At 43.1% G+C, this 19,771-nt stretch overlaps 1 protein-coding gene across 1 annotated transcript in view; it reads right to left on the reverse strand.

The window, feature by feature from the left end:
• Nucleotides 1–19,771, reverse strand: part of dcc (DCC netrin 1 receptor) — a 341,027-nt gene that overhangs the window by 92,612 nt on the left and 228,644 nt on the right. The window contains exons 13-15 of the mRNA XM_084383879.1: nt 12,588–12,729; nt 9,898–10,008; nt 7,983–8,177 (exon numbers count right to left, since the gene is read on the reverse strand). Of these exons, the coding sequence (XP_084240005.1) occupies nt 7,983–8,177; nt 9,898–10,008; nt 12,588–12,729 (448 nt within the window). The remainder of the gene's footprint in view (nt 1–7,982; nt 8,178–9,897; nt 10,009–12,587; nt 12,730–19,771) is intronic.

Genomic DNA, 19,771 nt, shown 5'->3' on the forward strand with positions numbered 1-19,771 from the left:
TCTTCGCCCATGTATCGACTACGAATATGACATCATATTCAAAAATATGCCCCTTATTGACCCGTCATTTGAACCTCTGTGTCATGCCCGGGTATTCACCAAGCTGGACCTGCGGAATGCATATCACCTGGTCCACATTCGAGAGCGGGATGAATGGAAGACGGCATTCTACACCCCCCTGGGACATTTTGAGTGCCAGGTGATGCCGTTAGGCCTTTCTAACGCCCCTGCTGTTTTTCAAGCGCTAATCAACAACATTCTCAGAGACATGCTAAATCATTTTGTATATGTCTACCTGGATGATATATTGATTTTCTCAACAATAAACTGAAACCAGAGAAGTGTGAGTTTCACTTGGCTGAAGTCAGTTTTTTGGGCTTCGTGATAGCTCAAGGGAAGCTTCAGCCAGACCCCGCCAAAATCCAAGCCGAGGAATGGCCTACACCTTCAACACAGGGACAGCTTCATTGTTTCCTGGGATTTCCCAACTTTTACCGGCGATTCATCCACGACTACAGCCGAGTCGTGGCCCCCCTCACTCAACTCACCTGCTTCCCCTTTCACCTGGTCTCCCGGTACCGACTCAGCCTTCAAGAAACTGAAAGCATTATTCACTCACGCCCAGGTGGACGCCTCAGACTCCTGCGTAGGAGCTGTCCTCTCCCAGCGGAATGCCGCCACTAAAAAAATTCATCCCTGCGTCTTCTTTTCCCGACGTCTCTCCCCTGCGGAGAGGAATTACGACGTGGGAAATAGAGAGCTCCTGGCCGTGGTCTTGGCGCTATAGGAGTGGCGTCATTGGCTTGAAGGGACCATGGAGCCTTTCCTCATTTGGATGGATCATAAAAACCTTGCATACATTTTTCTGCTAAAAGACTCAATTCCTGCCAGGCCCGCCAGTCACTATCCTTAAGCCGTTTCCAGTACACCCTCTCTAAGGGTGTACTGGAAACGCCCTTTCTCACCTGTTCTCAGCTGACGTACCTCCTGCTGACCCAGAGTCCATTGTGCCTTCTCCTCAAATCATTGGCGCTGCCACTTGGGAGATCGAATACACAGTCGGTGAGGCCCAAAGAAATCACCCCGACCCTGGTACTGGTCCACCTAAACGGCTATTCGTACCGGAGGAGGTCTGGTCCCAGGCGTTACTGTGGGGGCATGCTTCCAGGTTCACATGCCATCCCGGAGCTCAACGAACATTACAATTTCTTCGCCAGCACTTTTGGTGGCCTGGTCAAGCCAAAGACGTGGGAGAAGTTGTGGCTGCTTGTGTGGTGTGCGCCAGGAGCAAGTCATCCCATCACCTCCCCGCTGGTCTCCTCAGGCCTCTGCCGGTCCCTGGTCATGCCTGGTCCCATATAGCAGTGGATTTTGTCACTGTTCTCCCTCTCTCTGATGGATATGCCATTTTCACCATTGTGGACTGCTTCTCAAAGATGGTGCACTACATCCCTTTTGTCAAGCTCCCATCCGCTACTGAGACCGCTGAACTACTCATCCTCCACGTCTTCCGACTCCCTGCTGACATCGTCTTTGATCGCAGCCCTCAATTCACACTGCAGGTATGGCAGGCTTTTTGTAAAGCTTCTAGTACTACCTCCAGTCTAACCTCCGGTTATCATCCACAGTCAAACAGAGAGAGCCAATCAGGATCTGAAGACCACCATACGCTGCGTCACTGCCCCAAATCCCACTTCCTGGTACTCCTTCCTCCCGTGGGTTGAGTACACGCACAATTCACTGGTCAGCACAGCTGACTCCATTCATGGCCAATTATGGTTATCAACCTCCCCTTCTTTCCACCCAGGAGGGCGAGGTCGCTGTCCCTTCAGTCCACGCACATATCACCCGGTGCAAGGAGGTTTGGAGAGCGGCTCAAGGCTCCATCATCCAGTCTACCCGGCAAAGTCAGCGGCTGGCTGATTGTCACCAGATTCCCGCTCGCCTATATCAGCCAGGAGATAAGGTGTGGCTTTCCTCTCGGGATCCCCCTCTCCAGGTGGAGTCCCACAAGCTGGCTCCACGTTTTGTTGGTCCGTTCAAGGTGGAGAGATCTATTAGCCCCGTTGCTGTTCATCTCAAGCTGCTCACCTCCCTACCTGTGCATCCCACGTTCCACGTCTCCCAGCTCAAGCCCATCTCCTCCAGCTATCTCAGCCCTGTGGCCGAACCCCTGCCATCCACCCGGGTCATTGACAACGCTTCTGCCTACACCGTTAGCAAGATTTTGGATGTTCATCATCGGGGTCTCGCGGGCCCTCCTCTTGGATTATACACTTCTGACAGATTTCTACCGTGAGTTTCCTCACAAACCGGACAGGGCGCCTGGAGGCGCCTGTTGAGGGGGGGGGGGGTACTGTCATGTCCTGTCATGTTTGTGGTGGATATTTTGGTGCTTGGTGAGGTTTCTTTTTTCTGTTTGTACTTACAGAGGTGCATGGAGAGGCTGGATGGAGCTTCCCACTACCGGAGCTGCTGTCACAAGCTCACCTGCATCAGGTTGGCAATCAGCGCCTGCTGATAAAGCCCTGCTCTTCACGCTACCTGCTGCCAGATGATTTCATCAACTCGATGTGGTACATGGCTCCAGTTAGACTGTCGATCTCAATGACCTCTAATTGTTTTGTTTTGTACTCTTTGAAATCTCATTACTCTCGTGTTTACTCTCTACGACCAGTATTCACCAGCAAGCCTGCTTCTAGCTCCAGCCATCCAGCCCTCTGCACCTCTGCAGCCAGCTGTCTTACTCCGTGCTCTCCAGCGTCTCAACGCATCAAGCTACCACCAGCGTCACCGTGAGCTACCGCACCTCCACCTCCACACTACCAGACGGGGACTCCACCTGGAGCACTAAACTCCTTCACTTTCAGAACTTTTGTGAAATCAATAAATCACTCTTTAACCTACTTCCAGCCTCAGTGTCCGCATTTGGGTCCACACTCTACCAAACTGAGCTTAACAGGTGATGTAGTAAAGTATACATGTGGATGTCTAAAAACATCCAAATGCATCATTATGAATAAAATAAAACCTGGCCTTCCCGAGGTTCTGTCTGATTTCACATGAAATTGTGTTTGTTTGTTTTTTGTTTTAATTTTGGTAAATTGATCCATTTTCAAACAAAGCAAATGTATGACTTCAAATGAGCCAGACTGAAACTTAAGGTTCTCCTGAATCAAACAATGTATGGCACTTGATGCTAACTGCTAAAATGGGGTAGGTAAAAAAAAAAAAAATACAGGAGAATCAGGCACCCCAAACAATGTTGCAGGTTTTTAAGGGCTTACATACACTGGAGTCATAATTCCCCATGAAGAAATGTATCATTATTCTGGATTGACGAACTCAACATGGTCGCCAGACAACAACTACGTCCCGTTAAGTGACTGTGGTTGCAGTTTGAGAATTTAATTTGCAGCTACTTTTACTACTTTGATAGTAAATCACAGCAAGTTGTTTTCTCCAGGAATGTGACATCCTGAGTCCTGACCTGTCCTAGTCACATGATGAAATGATGACTGTAGATGTATGAACTGATTGCCATTCCACATCTCGTCCTGCCACAACTCGTTGCTCTTGATGTGATGGTGCTGCATGTTCTCTCCATGTAGTGTCAAACCCGCACATCAGTTAAACAAACACACCCGCTCTGCTCCCCAGACGCCTCGCCGTATGAATTAATGATCACTATAAATTATAAATGCCATGTACATATGTGCACTCACTCCCATGTGTGCATGCAACACCACGGCTGAATTTTATTTTTTCATTACTCTTCCATTATGAGACCTGAGACTTGAATTTTCATCTGCGTATAAAAATTCACCCAATTTGTTATTGTCTTCTTTGGCATGCAAATTGCTTGTTGCGGCAGCTGGGGAGGATGTTTTCTCTTTTTCACTCATTCACAATTGGATTTCCACCTCAAGCTGTTTTGTTATTTAATTCTTTTAAATTATTGATTGTAATTAAATGGGGATTTCGTCGTCATAATGAATTAATGCAACAGGGGAGCAGTGCTGTGTCAATATTGGCACTTTGTCAGAGGAGCAGCTTGACTTATGCTTAATGAAAATATTAAATATTGGTGTTGGTACATTGGAGATGTGAATTCATGGAATGATGAATTATTTTGGCGGTGATAGGTCTGGGATGAAAGAGAACCTAAGGAAAAGGTTTGGACTGTGTTAGCAAATTATATCTGTGATTAATCTTCTGCTTATCCTTTCCTCTCTCTGCAGGTGTCTGGCTGGATTACTGTTACATCAGAAGTTTCCGACACCACTGCCAATTTGCCTCGTAGCAAGGCAACTGTGCAGATACAGTGCATTTTACATTCACAGCAAGGTGCTGACCTGCTGAGGCAGTCCACTGAAATAAGTCAAAATCAGGTCACATAACTTTTACTTCCACGTTTATTCCACCAAAATTTATTTTCAGAGGTTATCAACTTGACTGAAGAGTTGCTGAAACTGAGACCTGACCCTGGCCAAAAAAACAGATGCATGATGGGTATTTTTATAGACCGATTCCAGACTAAAGTCTACATATCAGATTCAGTACTTCTCCAGAGGAATATAGTAGGCAGCTTGAAGATGACTTTGAAATATAAATTAAACCTCAGTAAACAATTCAATTTATAACCGTTAAATTTAGCTGGGAACAGCTATGTAATCTGGTAATGAATTAAAATAAAATGTGAAACCAGAGTAAAAATAATATCATTCAAGATGGCGCCGCGTGAGTGGCAGCCTGTTACAGCAGCTCTTGCTCACCTTTGAGCTTTTTCCCTTTTTTCTATATCTTTTTGTACTTTCTCACAGTTTTTATTTACTTCTTTTTGGAGCTCTCTCTCTGAGCAGTATGGAGACCAGAGTTGCTTTGCTCTGGTCGTACTACTGCTTTTTTCGCTGTTTTCCGCCGTGTCCAGGGAACCTGTACACAGCCGGCGCCCCATTGTTTTCAGTAGGGATCAGCTGTTGGCCCTCTGTAGTACCGCTCTCCGCCGCCCGAGCAGCCCGATGTCCTGCGCGTGCTGAAGAGGAGGAGGCGCAGGTGCCGTGCCGGAACTGCTCACCATAGCAAAAAGAGACGCTACAGACCCGTCCTCCGGTCTGTCATCATGGGGAATGTAAGCTCTCTCCCCAACAAGATGGACAAGCTAACAGCGCTGACCCGGCATCAGAGGGACTACCTTGAGCGCAGCATTATGGTGTTCACAGAGACATGGCTAACGGCGCTGAACCCGGACACTGATCTGGATGGTTTTCAACTGTTGCGGGCAGACAGGACGGCGGAGAGCAGTAAGAGGAAAGGAGGAGGGCTGGCTGTGTTTGATAATGACAGACAGTGTAACTCTGGGCACATCACTGTTAAAGAACAAGTCTGCAGTAAGGACATTGAACTTTTAGCAGTTAGCATGAGGCCGTACTACCTCCTGAGGGAGTTTACACAGGCGATCGTGATCGCAGTGTATATCCCCCCCCTCTGCTAACGTTGATGCAGCTTGTGATGTTCTCCACTCAGTAACAAGCTCACTGCTGACACAGCACCTACAGGCCCTCTTCCTGATCTCTGGGGACTTCAATTATGCCTCTCTGTGCTCCACCCTGCCTACATTCACCCTGTGTGTCACCTACCACACCAAAGACATAAAACGCTGGACTTATTTTATGCCAACAGCAAGGAGGCATACAACTCATCCCCCCTCCCTCTCCTGGGAAGATCTGACCACAACCTGGTGCATCTCCTGCCTGTGTACAGGTCCCTGGTTAACAGGCAACCAACGGAAACCCACACAGTTAAGGCATGGACTGAGGAGTCTGAGGGACTGTTTTGACTCAACTGTGTGGGAAGAACCATGCGTTTCTCATGGGGAGGACATCGACAGTTTAACAGGCTACATAACGGACTACATATACTTCTGTGTGGATAAGACCGTACCTACCAGGACTGTACAGTGTTTTTCAAACAACAAGCCCTGGATTAATCCTGACATAAAGGCTCTCCTTTATCCCTCCTGAAGAGAGCCTTAAGGGTCAGGCAACAATGAGGAGCTGAAGGCTGTGCAGAAGGAGCTGAGGAGGAAGATCCGAGAGGGTAAGAACAGCTACAGGAGGAAGATGGAGGACCAGCTGCAGCTTTAAAACCATCTCAGGGCAGAGGAGACCAGACTCTCAGGCTGCTGGGGATCAGACGTGAGTGAACGACTTGAACCTATTCTTCAATAGGTTTGACCAGACACCCACCCCTCCCCCCGCCCAGTCATCTCTGCTGCCCCCCACCGCTTCTGTAGTACAGTTGTCTGTAGTATGAGGGTCCTACAGGGAACAGTCCTGGCCCCTTTCCTGTTCACCCTGTACACTGCAGACTTCTCCCACCAATCACCCCACCGCCATCTACAAAAGTTCTCTGGTGACTTTGCTATCGTCGGCCTCATCAGGGATGAGGATGACAGAGCCTATAGAGAACTTATTAGGGACTTTGTGGACTGGTGCCAGAGGAACCACCTCCAGCTCAATGCCTCGAAGACCAAAGAGCTGGTGGTGGATTTCCGCAGGCACAGACAACCCTGCACACAGGTGAACATCCAGGGAACAGACATTGAGATGGTGGCATCTTACAGGTACCTGGGAGTTCACCTGAACAATAAACTGGACTGGACTGATCACACTGCAGCAATATACAAGAAAGGTCAGAGCAGACTCCATTTGCTGAGGAAGCTCAGGTCCTTTGGAGTGCAGGGGGCACTCCTGAGGACTTTCTATGACTCTGTGGTGGCATCAGCCATTTTCTATGGAGTAGTCTGCTGGAGCAGCAGCATCTCGGCAGCAGATAGGAAGAGACTTGAAAAACTTATCAAGAAGGCCAGCTCCATCCTGGGATGCCCTCTTTACCTAGTGCAGGTGGTGGGAGACAGCAGGATGATGAATAAGCTGTCACCACGACTGGTGAAGGAGTCCCACCCACTGCAGGACACTATCACAGCACTAGTGTGTGAAGGAGTGGTATCGCAGGTCCAAGTGTGTAAAGGAGAGGTATCACAGGTCCTTCCTTCTTGCTGCTGTCAGACTCTACAATCAGCACTGCTCCCAGTAGACCTCACTGTGCAATAAAACTCATTTCTCATTTTGGTTTGCACTAACTGGGCAATTTTCATACTAATCTTTATTATTTATTAATAACAATACGCTGCCCACACTGTCTATAATTACACTGTTTATATTTGTACATATTATGTTTATACAAGTCTATTTCTTTTTCTTACCTTTTTATTATATTGTTTATTTTTTACTATTATTATTGTTTATTGTTATATTGAACTGTCCTTTGGCTGCTGTCATGCACAAATTTCCCCGTTTGTGGGACTAATAAAGGAATTCTGATTCTGATTCTGATAACCCAAGCTGAACCCTTACCCAACTAAGCCTGGTGCTTTATACAAATAAATAATCCCAACCTCAAGTCTCCTGGTCTCCAGGTGTAGCCTAGGCAGCTAGCAATGCAGACTTAAAGCAGGGATGGGAGAGGCACACGACAGTAGCGTAAAAGAAATCACAAGGCAACATTTAACTCTTACAACAGCTACTTCTGTAGCTAACACTTTTTGGCGTTCTGCTGGGTACGGCAAACCGGCCATTCTCCCTGAGTGGACTGTTGGGTTACGACTTAAGAAAGTGTCAAGATAGAATCGCGCTTGTGCAGTGTGAGTTTTTTTTTCCTGACCACCGTACCCGTCCCTCAAACGTCACTGCTTCAAGTCCCTAAAAGCTGCGACAAAACTATTGACCACCTCAAGGTCAATTTACCCTTTCATTTACACTAATATGGCATGAAATATTTCTGCAATGTTTTTGTGAAAATTTTTTATGTCTCAACTGTAAATCAAACTGCTTTGAAGTTGTGGAAGATGTAGTATTTTTTCTTTGACTGAGCTAGTTTCCTGCTAACTTCACAGATATACTGTAAGCAGACTGTTTTACCTAGGTTTTCGATGGAGTAGTATCTCTGCTTGCTGTCCACTCGGACCGTCTCGGCGTAGGGACTTCCCACTCCGTAGCCAATTATGTAACCTCGAACTAGAATGTTTGGGCTGAGGGGGGGGGTCCAGGACATGATGATGCTGTTGGGAAGTGGCCTGACGTGCAGAGAGCTGGGCTGATCTGGCACTTGACTTTCTGTAAAAAAAAAAGGAACGTCATACCAGAGAGGAAGACAACAGGAAGTTTCCGTTAGACTTCAGTTTTTGTCTGCCTGGCTACAGCCCCCTACCTCCACCACTGGCAGGTTTAAAGCTAACCCTGTTAGCAGTAGCAGGTACTTAGAGCAATTGGGCTAACAGATGCTAACCCTGTTAACTGTGTATTAATCAGCCCTGACACTTTGTGTTATTCCTCAACATCAGATTAGATCAGATTAGTGTGCTTTCAGTCCTCAGAGGGAGACGCTTCATATAACTTTATTGAGTGATAATCCATTGAAATGAGATTTGCGTCTCTCGGCCTGAAAACACAGTTAGTATGGATGTTTTTTTGTTTTTGTTTTGTTTTTTATCTCAGCAGCTTCCTGTTGATCAGGATGTCCTCCTCCTGAGCTTTAGCCTGAGGTCAGCATTTCTAATTATTGTGCTAGAAAATATTTGGTGACCAAACCCAAGAACTGCAGCCCATTTGTTAAATCTCTCTCCACTCACTTGTTCCTTTTCTTTCAATCTTTTTTTCATTCTCGGGTGAAAAAAAATATATTTCCCAGATAATGATTAATTAATGACATTTCATGAAATTTGCAGTAGTCAAGTCACATAACCTTCAATTTGGGGCCAAATGATGGTGGTGCGGCAGCTTGTAGAGAAAATGTTCATCAGACACAAGAAAACTTGACTGTCTGATTGATAGGACGACTCTCCTGTTCTTTTATATAAAAAGTACAAAGTTAAAAAAGTTTGTCTTGAGGATGGTGCCCTACATAAAAATCATCTAAGGGGAATGATGTTTTTTTTTTTTTTTTTTTGATTATCAAATGTCCTCTAACACTTTACTTTAACCCTCTGTAATTAGCTTATCAGTATACTGCACGGAGAATTATGATGTACAACACACTTTGATGTGGTAGACATTTTAAGTGTTAATTAATGTAAAGTAGTTCTCAACAGTTATAACTTTTAATAATGTTACAAATGTGTTTTGCAGAATTGAATGTTCTGTACAGCAGCCTCCACCTATGGATGCCTAGGAGTTAAAGGTGTTTTCAAATGCATTCATAACCACTTAACTAATAAATGTATGTTATTTGTTTTTTTGGGGAAGATTTTAATTTTTTTTAATGAGAACAGCAACAATTTCCTGGGATTCAGTCTATGTTAATAGCCTACACACATCTAAATAGTAAGCAATACAGCTTGTGTCATTGTCTGACCTCATATAACGGCAGAGACTTGAAGGCGAAAGCAAGGGCAGGAAACTCCTGGGTACTTTTGCTACATACATGAATCATTTTATAAACGTTTGTATACTGCTTAGAGATACAAAATAGGATGGTTTACGTAGTTTCCTTTCTGTTACTGTTAATGTTTGAGAAAAATCTCTTTTGTGGAAATGCAGTTCAATTTTATACTCTGGTAATATCTTGTCAAATACCCTTCCTTTTCTTTCTTTTCCTCTTCTTTTTCCTTTCCTCTTTCTTCCACCTCCACCTCCCCTTTCCAACCGTCCCATCCTTCCTCCCCTACCCTCCATCTATCCATCTCAGCCTTTAACTGGTTAAATATTTATGTGTGTGTTGGGACAGTGGTATTTATGGAGGTATATGCTGTTGTACAGATAGCTGCTATCACACTCTCTCTCTCTCTCTCTCTCTCTCTCTCTCTCTGTCTCTCTCTCTCTCTACCTCTGTTCTTACCATCAAGGTCGTTCTCTGGCGTCTCAGCAGTGTACCAGTCACTGACTGGTCCTGTTCCATTGGCTGTCATGGCTGCTACCTGGAAACTGTACTGACTGCCCTTCTCTAGACCTGGAGCGAGAGAGAGACACAGAGACAGAGACAGAAAGAGAAAGAGCACGTCATTATAACTGAACATATCTACCTATGCTATTGTATGTATGAACCACACAGCTTCTACACTGTTATACATATTTCTATGGTTATTATAACACATGCTTTTATAATGACATTACTAATCTGGTCACTAGGGTTAAATTGGTATGAAATTTTCATGGTACAATAACCATCTCAGAAAATATGACAGTTTCACTGTATCATGGTATATGGTAACTCACAGTTACTGTTTTTATTATTATCATTATTGTTGTTATTAGAGCTGTCAAGCAATTAAAAAAATATTCTAATTAATTACAAGCTTCGTGATTGTATTATTTGTTGTAAGCATTTTAAAATATTTCAGTTGGTAGATGAGTGAATCAATAAATAAATGGGCTTTCCAAACTTTGAAAGGAGGTGATATTTTAAGCTTGAAGTACTCGTGGCATGGTATGAAAATTCCTTACCTCATTAATTGCACAAAACAGTGCACCTGTAAACATTGCACATGTAAACAGTGCTCTTGTAAACAGTGCACCTGTAAACATTGCACATGTAAACAGTGCACCTGTAAACATTGCACATGTAAAAAGTGCACCTCTAAACAGTGCACCTGTAAACATTGCACATGTAAACAGTGCACCTGTAAACATTGCACATGTAAAAAGTGCACCTCTAAACAGTGCACCTGTAAACATTGCACATGTAAACAGTGCACCTGTAAACATTGCACATGTAAACAGTGCACCTGTAAACATTGCATATGTAAAAAGTGCACCTCTAAACAGTGCACCTGTAAACATTGCTCCTGTAAACATTGCTGCTGTAAACATTGCACCTGTAAACAGTGCACCTGTAAACATTGCTCCTGTAAACATTGCTGCTGTAAACATTGCACCTGTAAACATTGCACATGTAAACAGTGCACCTGTAAACATTGCTCCTGTAAACATTGCTGCTGTAAACATTGCACCTGTAAACAGTGCACCTGTAAACATTGCTCCTGTAAACATTGCTGCTGTAAACATTGCACCTGTAAACAGTGCACCTGTAAACATTGCTCCTGTAAACATTGCTGCTGTAAACATTGCACCTGTAAACATTGCTCCTGTAAACATTGCTCCTGTAAACATTGCTGCTGTAAACATTGCTCCTGTAAACATTGCTGCTGTAAACATTGCTCCTGTAAACATTGCTCCTGTAAACATTGCTGCTGTAAACATTGCTCCTGTAAACATTGCTGCTGTAAACATTGCACATGTAAAAAGTGCTCCTGTAAACATTGCACATGTAAAAAGTGCTCCTGTAGACATTGCACATGTAAAAAGTGCACCTGTAAACATTGCACATGTAAAAAGTGCACCTGTAAATAGTGCTCCTGTAAACAGTGCTCCTGTAAACAGTGCTCCTGACATGAAACTTATTTTGTAAAACTAATTCAGTAAAATTCAGTACAATAGAAAATAAAATGTACATTATATGATAACTGCCTATACCTCGGTATATCATCATTAACAAGCTAGCAGACATTTTGTTTCAAGGGGATTTAGCCATTTTAAAAAACAGGGCTTCACTACCCACATTCAACTATTCCACCAAAACATGACTGTACTAAACTTGACTTGGAACTTGTTTACAACTTGGGACTTGACTCTGGACTTACGGCCAAGACTTAAGACTTGCTTGCAACTAGTAAAACAATGACTTTGTCATCTTCTGGGAGTTTACAATGGGTTTAAATACTTCTGGAAGTCACAGCTCTGCCTATTCCACTGCTCTCTCCAGATCTATCCTTTTTAAGTTTGACTAGCTTCAGGAGTCTAAAAGCCGTGATTGGATGGTTAATGTGTCATGCATAAATCTCCTCATTGAAGCTGCAAAGTTTTATTTAATCTAATGAAATTCCAGTTTCTTATTCTCAGACAGTAAAAAGGAGTGATTGTTGCTGACAGCCACACACAAACACCTGCCAGTGGGGAATGAAATTCTGAGCAGACAAACAGATGAAGATAACCATCACTGGAAAATAATGAAAAGGAAGATCAGTTTCATTCAAATTCTGCACACCTCAAATTGAAATAATAGCTTGTGGCAGTTTGAATGCAGACACACACACACACACACACACACACACACAGAGAGAGAGAGAGAGAGAGAGAGAGAGAGAGAGAGAGAGAGAAAGAGAGAGAGAGAGAGAGAGACAAACACACACACACACACACGCACATCTTGTGGATTTTTCCGTGTGAACGTGCATGTCTGTCAGCCTTAGGTGACGCTCAGTGAAAACATTTATCTGTTCCATTTAAATCCTCACAGAGGGAAACGATCGTCTGGCAGAATCTAGGTCCTTGTTTGGCCAAAACAACAAGACAAAACACAGTTTTACCAGGTGTATTTAGAAGAAAAGATTAGGGCAAATGTTAAGTCCTGTATTATTCAGTATTAAAGTATATTTTTAAGAGGGAAACTATAAATATTTACAGTAAATTACCAAGACTTCCAATTCCAAACAAACTATACAAAGATGAAATCAACCTGTGGAGCCTCACCTGTGAACAGATACCAGAAGTTATTGGGTTCGATGGCCTCTTGGTCTCCACGGCGACCAGTCTTCCTGTATTTTATCTTGTAGGCGGTAATGATGCCATTCTGGGCACTGCGTGGAGGCGGCTGCCATGACACCTTGATACTCTAAAAGACAATAAAATAACAGCAGAGAGATACAACAAATTAATAAATAAATAAACAACAGCAACACATAAATTAATCAAGCTGCAAAACATTCTCATGGGTGGATCATGAGACAATGGGCGACTTGAGACTTGACTTGAACTTGGAAGTTGAAGACTTGTGACTTGACTTCATTTGAAACATGATGATTCGAATGACTTGTCTGTGTTAATTTTATGTTTTACGTGAGTGAGTGAGTTCTCATGTAAATTTCAATCTGTTGTCCATTATCTTATGACTATATTTGAAACATAAAATTAAAAGACTAAAATACAGAAAGCATCTATAGTTCTTTATCAATTCAACTTTGATGTATTTAGGAGTAACAAAAATTAACCAAATGAAACTGAAGAGTGTGATCATTAAAGCCATATGGTGGCCATGCATACACTCTCCAGAGATTTCAAAATCATAAACAGTTTCACATGATATAAAAAATATAAAAATATAGGTAGAAATTTTACATGATCCTGCAACCACGTGCAGCTATTTATCAACAAGACGTGAATGCAGCATTATGTGTGAGCAAGTGTGTTTTCACTGCAGCACGGTGTGTAGAGAGAGTATAAATCTGACCAGCTTGAATTGGAAGCTTGAATTCCACTGTTTGTTTGTGTCTCTGTGTGTGTGAGTGTGTATCACATATTCTATCTGTGTGTGTGTGTGTGTGTGTGTGTGTGTGTGTGTGTGTGTGTGTGTTTGGTTGTGTGTTGCATGAATTTTAATTGCGTTATTTGCATGTTAACAACCCACCTATGACACACACACAAACACACAAACACACAAAGAGAGAGAGAGAGAGAGAGCGATACACACAACAGATGTTTACTCGGCCCCCAGTGAGCTCTGCTCCGTGAGGCACCTGCCACCAACCATTCGGCTGATATTATCAGTATGACCCTGCATGTGTGTGTGTGTGTGTGTGTGTGTTTGTGTGTGTGTGTTTGTTAGCTGGGCTCAATATTAATGAAGGTTTATGAACTAGAAAATAAATCAAACCTTGATCCATCTCTTTCTCTCTCTCTTTACCTGCCTTCTGATGGAAATACACTTTAATCACTTTAATTGACTTAATGATCAACAATGAGGTTGGAGACGATTAAGAAAACAGTGTATTTGATAGTCTATTCTGATCTCTGGTGTAGATTAAAAGTACATTAATTTAATATCTGACATGCTGCAAAACAATAAACAAATGTTTAAGCATCACAAACACCCTTAAAGGGCTGATTATCAGTAAGTTATTATGAAGTTTATAGTGTGTGGGGAGTAGGTCATCTAGCCAGAGGGGGGCGCCCTATAAAAAGGAATGGTGGGACGTGCAAATGTCGTACTGCTGTGTTCCAGGTTGCACGTCCGGAATGTAAGGAATCAGATTAATTGTTGAAAATCATTTCAACACTTCCTGAAAGATTACAAACTGAAAAGACAATGGCGAGTGAAGATTGAGAGTGACATCAGGCTGTACTTGTGACAAGATATGATACACTAGATATAATGAAATGGTAATTTCAAATAGGAAGTGTTTGAATGCTAACATTAGCTAATGGGTATTCAAATATGTTGTTTTACCATGAAATATGGCACAATGCCCCTCCAGACTTTCACTAACCGTCATATTTTCAGTTGACGATCAAGGGAAGCTATGAAATTATAACAATTTGTTAGATTTCTGACTTGCAACCTGGAACACAGTAGAAAAATCCTAGCATTTGAGCTTGTGTGTGACAGAGGAAAATGACTGACATTAAGGTCTATAGGCCCAATAATAAGGACATTTTTGACCAACAGTGGTAGTGTGACGCAATGTTTGTGTTTTTGAGTGGTTTCCTGTTTTGTTAGACTGTCTCATGTACGTGAACTAGGACATGTGCTTCACAAAAGTTTTGTGATGGGAATTAATTTAACTTGTTTATTAGGCCTCAAGGATGCACACTATTTGTGAGACACAGTGAATGTAATTGTTTGCATGTATCACTGTTGGTGTGATAAGAGAATCCTGCCAGCCTACCAGAATCTGGTATTTTCTGTTGCTGTGGTAAAATTTCCAGGAAAAAATTGAATTGGATTATCATTTTGTACAAAACACACACAGCTCAGAACCAGATGACCACTTACACATGTACAGATTGTATCACACATCTGTTGTTGTGGTCGTATTAGTACAAACACACAGACACACACACTCAGAGTGATGGTGTGTGTGTATCCCTCCATCAGCTGTGGTGTAAGCCATCAGGCCAATGAGCAGTTTAAATATTCAGCCAGTGTTACTGTGACGACGGCCACAGAGGAATTCATTAACATTTAGCTGCACCTGTTCCCTCTGCTGCTCCTCATCCTGCTAATTGATTACAGCAGAACTGATTACTGAGAGGGAGGAGGGAGAGGAGAAGAGATGCAGAGGGATGGAGAGAGAGACTGAATAAATGTGTGTGTCGGCCAAATTCCTCCATATACTCTCTCTCTCCCTCTTCCTGGTCAGTTACCACACGCTTCATTAACTAATTAGCCACTTTGACAGGACACAGTTGGATGTGAGGTATCCATGGAAACGATATAGAAGTAAAATTCATGTTGGAACAACTCCCACAGAGACGCAAAGAGGCAAACCATCCATGAAGGAGGACAACACCACCACCAGCAACACACCATGACTACTAAATGTGTAACCTTCTTTGGATTTTACTACTGTTATTAATATTGTAGTAAGTAAAAAGTGTCACTGCAACATCTATTATTACAATACCATCTGCTACTGCTAAGACTGTTACAACTGCTTTTATTACAGATGCTAATACTTTTAATACTGTTGCTGCTCTTACCGTTATTACTACTTTCAAATACTTCTATTACTGCTGCTTCTCCTACTGTAATTCTTCTGTTATCACTGTTGCTAATAGCCCTATTCACACAGAGACTCCGCATTATCTCCGCAGCGGAGGTTCACCAATTCCCCACCGTTGTTTGTTCACACAGAGCCAAGCAGCTCTGGCGTAAAGATGCACCAGTGTGTCAATTCATACAGCATTCCGGCGCTGCGGATCCGAAAGAGGCGTGACGGTACACGTCAGGATGATGACGTCTGTGTGTTTTTTTCAACGTGTTTCCCCCAGTGTCCTCCTGTTAATCTAAACATGTACCTGCTGACTGTTTATAATCATATGGATGCTGTTATAATGTGTTGTTAATGAGATCCTGACCCACCAAACATCCTGGAAAGTGACAAAGTTACGTTTTTCTCTAAATTACATAATTACATAAATACATCAGTAAACAGGACGCTGGAAACAATAGTGGAAGGAGACAAACACTTGGTGAGTTACAGTTTTTTGCTGGGGACAGACGCTGTTTTTTGGGCAGAAATGTGACAAAGAGTTGGTAGGACAGACAGGATGACAGACAGGATGACAGACACCCCTCCATGTATAACTGCTGTATTATTTTCCTCATATAAGTTGCCAAAGACACGACCAGTTACTATGTTACTGTTGTTTGGTCCTGTAACGTTGCTTCGCAGGTCATTTCTCTTTTAATTGATGAGTGAAGGACCCGTTTAGCTGTCACACTGTGAACACCATCAGATCAACACGCCTCGCTCTGCGTCGCCAGCTTTTCCATTCACACAGACCTCTGCTGTGCCTCTCATACTACCTCCGGAGGCGGATCAGAGCCGCAGCGAAACTGTCCCTCCTCTCCACATCTGAAACTTTCACACAGAGGACGATGCGGAGAATCGGCGCATGATTCCCGAAAGGGTAGTGTGAATGGAGCTAGTGATTAATCCTAATGCTGTTACTACTGCTGTTTATTTGGTAATACTTCTACTACTTCTACTACTGTTGCTCCCCATGATACACAAGGAAGGAGCACCACTCAGACCCACCAGCAGCAGTAGGCAAGCACTTAGCCAGTATCCTAGCTCCTCTGGTTGCTAACACTCAACACCACATCAAATCTGACAGGATTTCACCAACAAGGTGAGAGCGATAACACTGGACCCAATGGAAACAATGGTTTGTCACATCACTTTTTACACGCGTTCCCACTCAAGAAGCTGTTAGGATGACACAGGACGACCACCTACTTCCAGTACAGTGAAGGTTTCTACAGACAGAAGCACGGCTGTGCCATGGGCTCACTGGTGTCCCCAATAGTGGCCAACCTCTACACGGAAGAAGTTGAGAGCAGAGCCTTGATAACCTTCACAGGAACTGCTCCTAGCCATTGGTTCAGGTATGTGGACAACTCCTGGCTCAAAATCAGAGCAAGGAAAGTGGAAGCCTTCACAGAACATATAAACACTGTGGACAATAACATCAAGTTCACACGGGAAGATGTCAGAGGAGACAGTCTCCCCTCTTGGACTGTGCAGTACACATTGAAGAAGACAGAAGCCTCAACATTGAGGTGTACAGAAAGTCTATACACAGATCAATATTTGCTGTCTGACTCTCATCACCCACTGGAGCACAAGCTGGGGGTCATCAGAACCTTAAACCATCGGGCTGAGACCGTGCCCACTAAGTCAGAGGGGAAGAAGAAGAAACAGAAGCACATCAGGGGAGCACTTAAAACCTGTGGTTATCCAAACTGGACCTTTGTCAAAACAGAGAGGAGCAGACAGAGAGGAGAAGACGAGAAAACGTAACAACAATGTCATTCTCTATGTCGCGGGAACATCTGAGAAACTCAGGAGGATCTTTAATAAACATCATATCGCGGTTCACTTTAAACCTACCAACACACTGAGGCAGAAACTTGTCCATCCTAAGGACAAATCACCCAGGCATAAACAGAGTAATGTAGTTTATGCTGTTCAATGCAGCCAGGACTGCACAGATTTGTACATTGGGGCGACAAAACAACCTCTCCATAAACAAATGGCACAACACAGGAGGGCCAACTCCTCAGGTCAAGACTCTGCTGTCCACTTACATCTGAAGGAGGAAAATCATTCCTTTGAGGACAACAATGTAAACATCTTGTCCAGAGAAGACAGATGGTTTGAAAGAGGAGTAAAGGAATCCATCTATGTCAAAGTGGAACGACAGAGGAGGTGGCCTAAGACATTACTTATCACCCACCTACAATGCAGAACTGAGTTCTCTCCCCAGATAGCTTAACAACCATTCACACCTGGGCTCACCTAGCCTTAGCAACCCACATGAAGGCTGGTTTGACCAACAAGTGGCCCTAACGACTCTGAAACTCAGAGCTCACACGTGTCCTTAACGACTCTGTAAGGACACTCCCACACAGAGTTTAAAACCCTGCAACTCCTCCAGTTAGTTAGAACTGAAGAAGCCTCTTGGATGAGAGGTGAAACGTCTTCAAGAAACTGAAACACGTCCAGTTGCCTACGATACAGCACTTAGAATTACTGCTGTTTCTACTACTGTCTTTACTGATGATGCCAATGCTTCTATTTCCGCTGTTGCTACTTCTCTCACAGCCACTGCTGCTACTACTGCTATTGCTACCACTGCCACTTTGTCACTGCTTCTGTAACAGGTTCAAACTCTACTTTTTCCTGCGGCCTCAGCTCTTATTGCTACAAGTATGAAAACTGCTGCAAAAAACTAGGGCTACTAGTACTGCAGCCTTATCTTTATACCGATAACCACTTAATGTAAAATCCAGCGAGTGGTTGACATCAGACCTACATTGAAAATGATTGTTCTAAGTCCACTCTCCACCTGCTGCTAACGAAGCAGCTGAACCACAGTCTGCTGTGTTCATTAAGTTGTTAAATTTCATCTCCTTCACAGCGCTCACTGAACTAAATGGACTCCATGGATCAATTAAGCTGGTTTCAGATGTACTTTCATTCCTTGTGTAAATTAGAGGTGAAGTGGCCTCAGGCTGTACTGTAACATTGACTCATCTTCTGTTTTTTCTCTGTCTGAGTGGAGCAGAAAATGTTGGGAGCAGAAATCCCTCCTGCAGCTGCTTTGTATTCAGATGTAGTTGACATATAGCAGCAAGGCAAGAGAAGACGTGGCCTCGTTCACAGCCTTCAAACAGGCAAAGAGCCTCGTCTTTTTTAATTTTCCCTCAGAGGACATGGGGAAAACACAGGGAGGTCTGCAGAAAGCTGATGAAGACAGCACTGATAATAATAAGTACTTATAATAACCAAAAGGACAGTGATAATCACAAGAAGCAGAGACGTTTGAGGGAAACATAATGAACAAATACTGCAATAATACCAACACGACAATACTGCTAATATTACTTAATTGATCATAATAATTAAATCTCTGTTACCACAACCGTTGCCACAACACTATTAAATAGTAACATTCGTACTACCTCTTATATCTACTATTGCTCATGCTGTTACTACAGAGATACATTCTGTAGTTTATGATACACTGTACAAAAGAAATTCCAACTTATAATATTTGGTATAGTAAATAAGAAATCAGCACATTCTTTGTGTAATCCTTCACACCAAGCACTTCTGCTGCCTCAATAAGTGAGTCAGTCCTGATAACTTAGAATCTTTCGGTGGAATTCAGTGTGAGTTTGAAAGTTCTGTTGTCCTCTAGTTGTAGAATGCATGAAAACTGACTTAGAGAATATAGTTCTTGTTTCACCTTTATTTAGACTAAACTCCTGCTTGTCACTTTATTTGCAGGTGTTTCCTATTTTAAATGACTTTCCTTCCAAGGGACACAATGAATAACTTTCACAAAGAGTAAATTAACAGAAGTGAAAATTCAAAGGTGGTTAAAATCAAAGAAAACGAGAAGACGTTTAGTTTAGTTTCTTTTTTACTGTTCTGTCCAAGAATGTTGCATTGGAATCTTAAGCTTTTTCACTTAAATGTTATGGTGCGTGTGCGACTGTGGCAGCAGGCTAAGCAAATGTTTTCCATCTCCTCCCGGGGGATCATGAGCTGTGTGCATAAACCAGACGACACGTTAAGACACTGCTATTATAAAACAATGAGTACGAATGTTTTGGTATGCATCATGCGCTGTCAGTGTGTGTCGCC

Source organism: Pagrus pagrus (genome assembly GCF_965226575.1).
Source record: "Pagrus pagrus genome assembly, chromosome: 19".
Classification (NCBI taxonomy): domain Eukaryota; kingdom Metazoa; phylum Chordata; class Actinopteri; order Spariformes; family Sparidae; genus Pagrus; species Pagrus pagrus.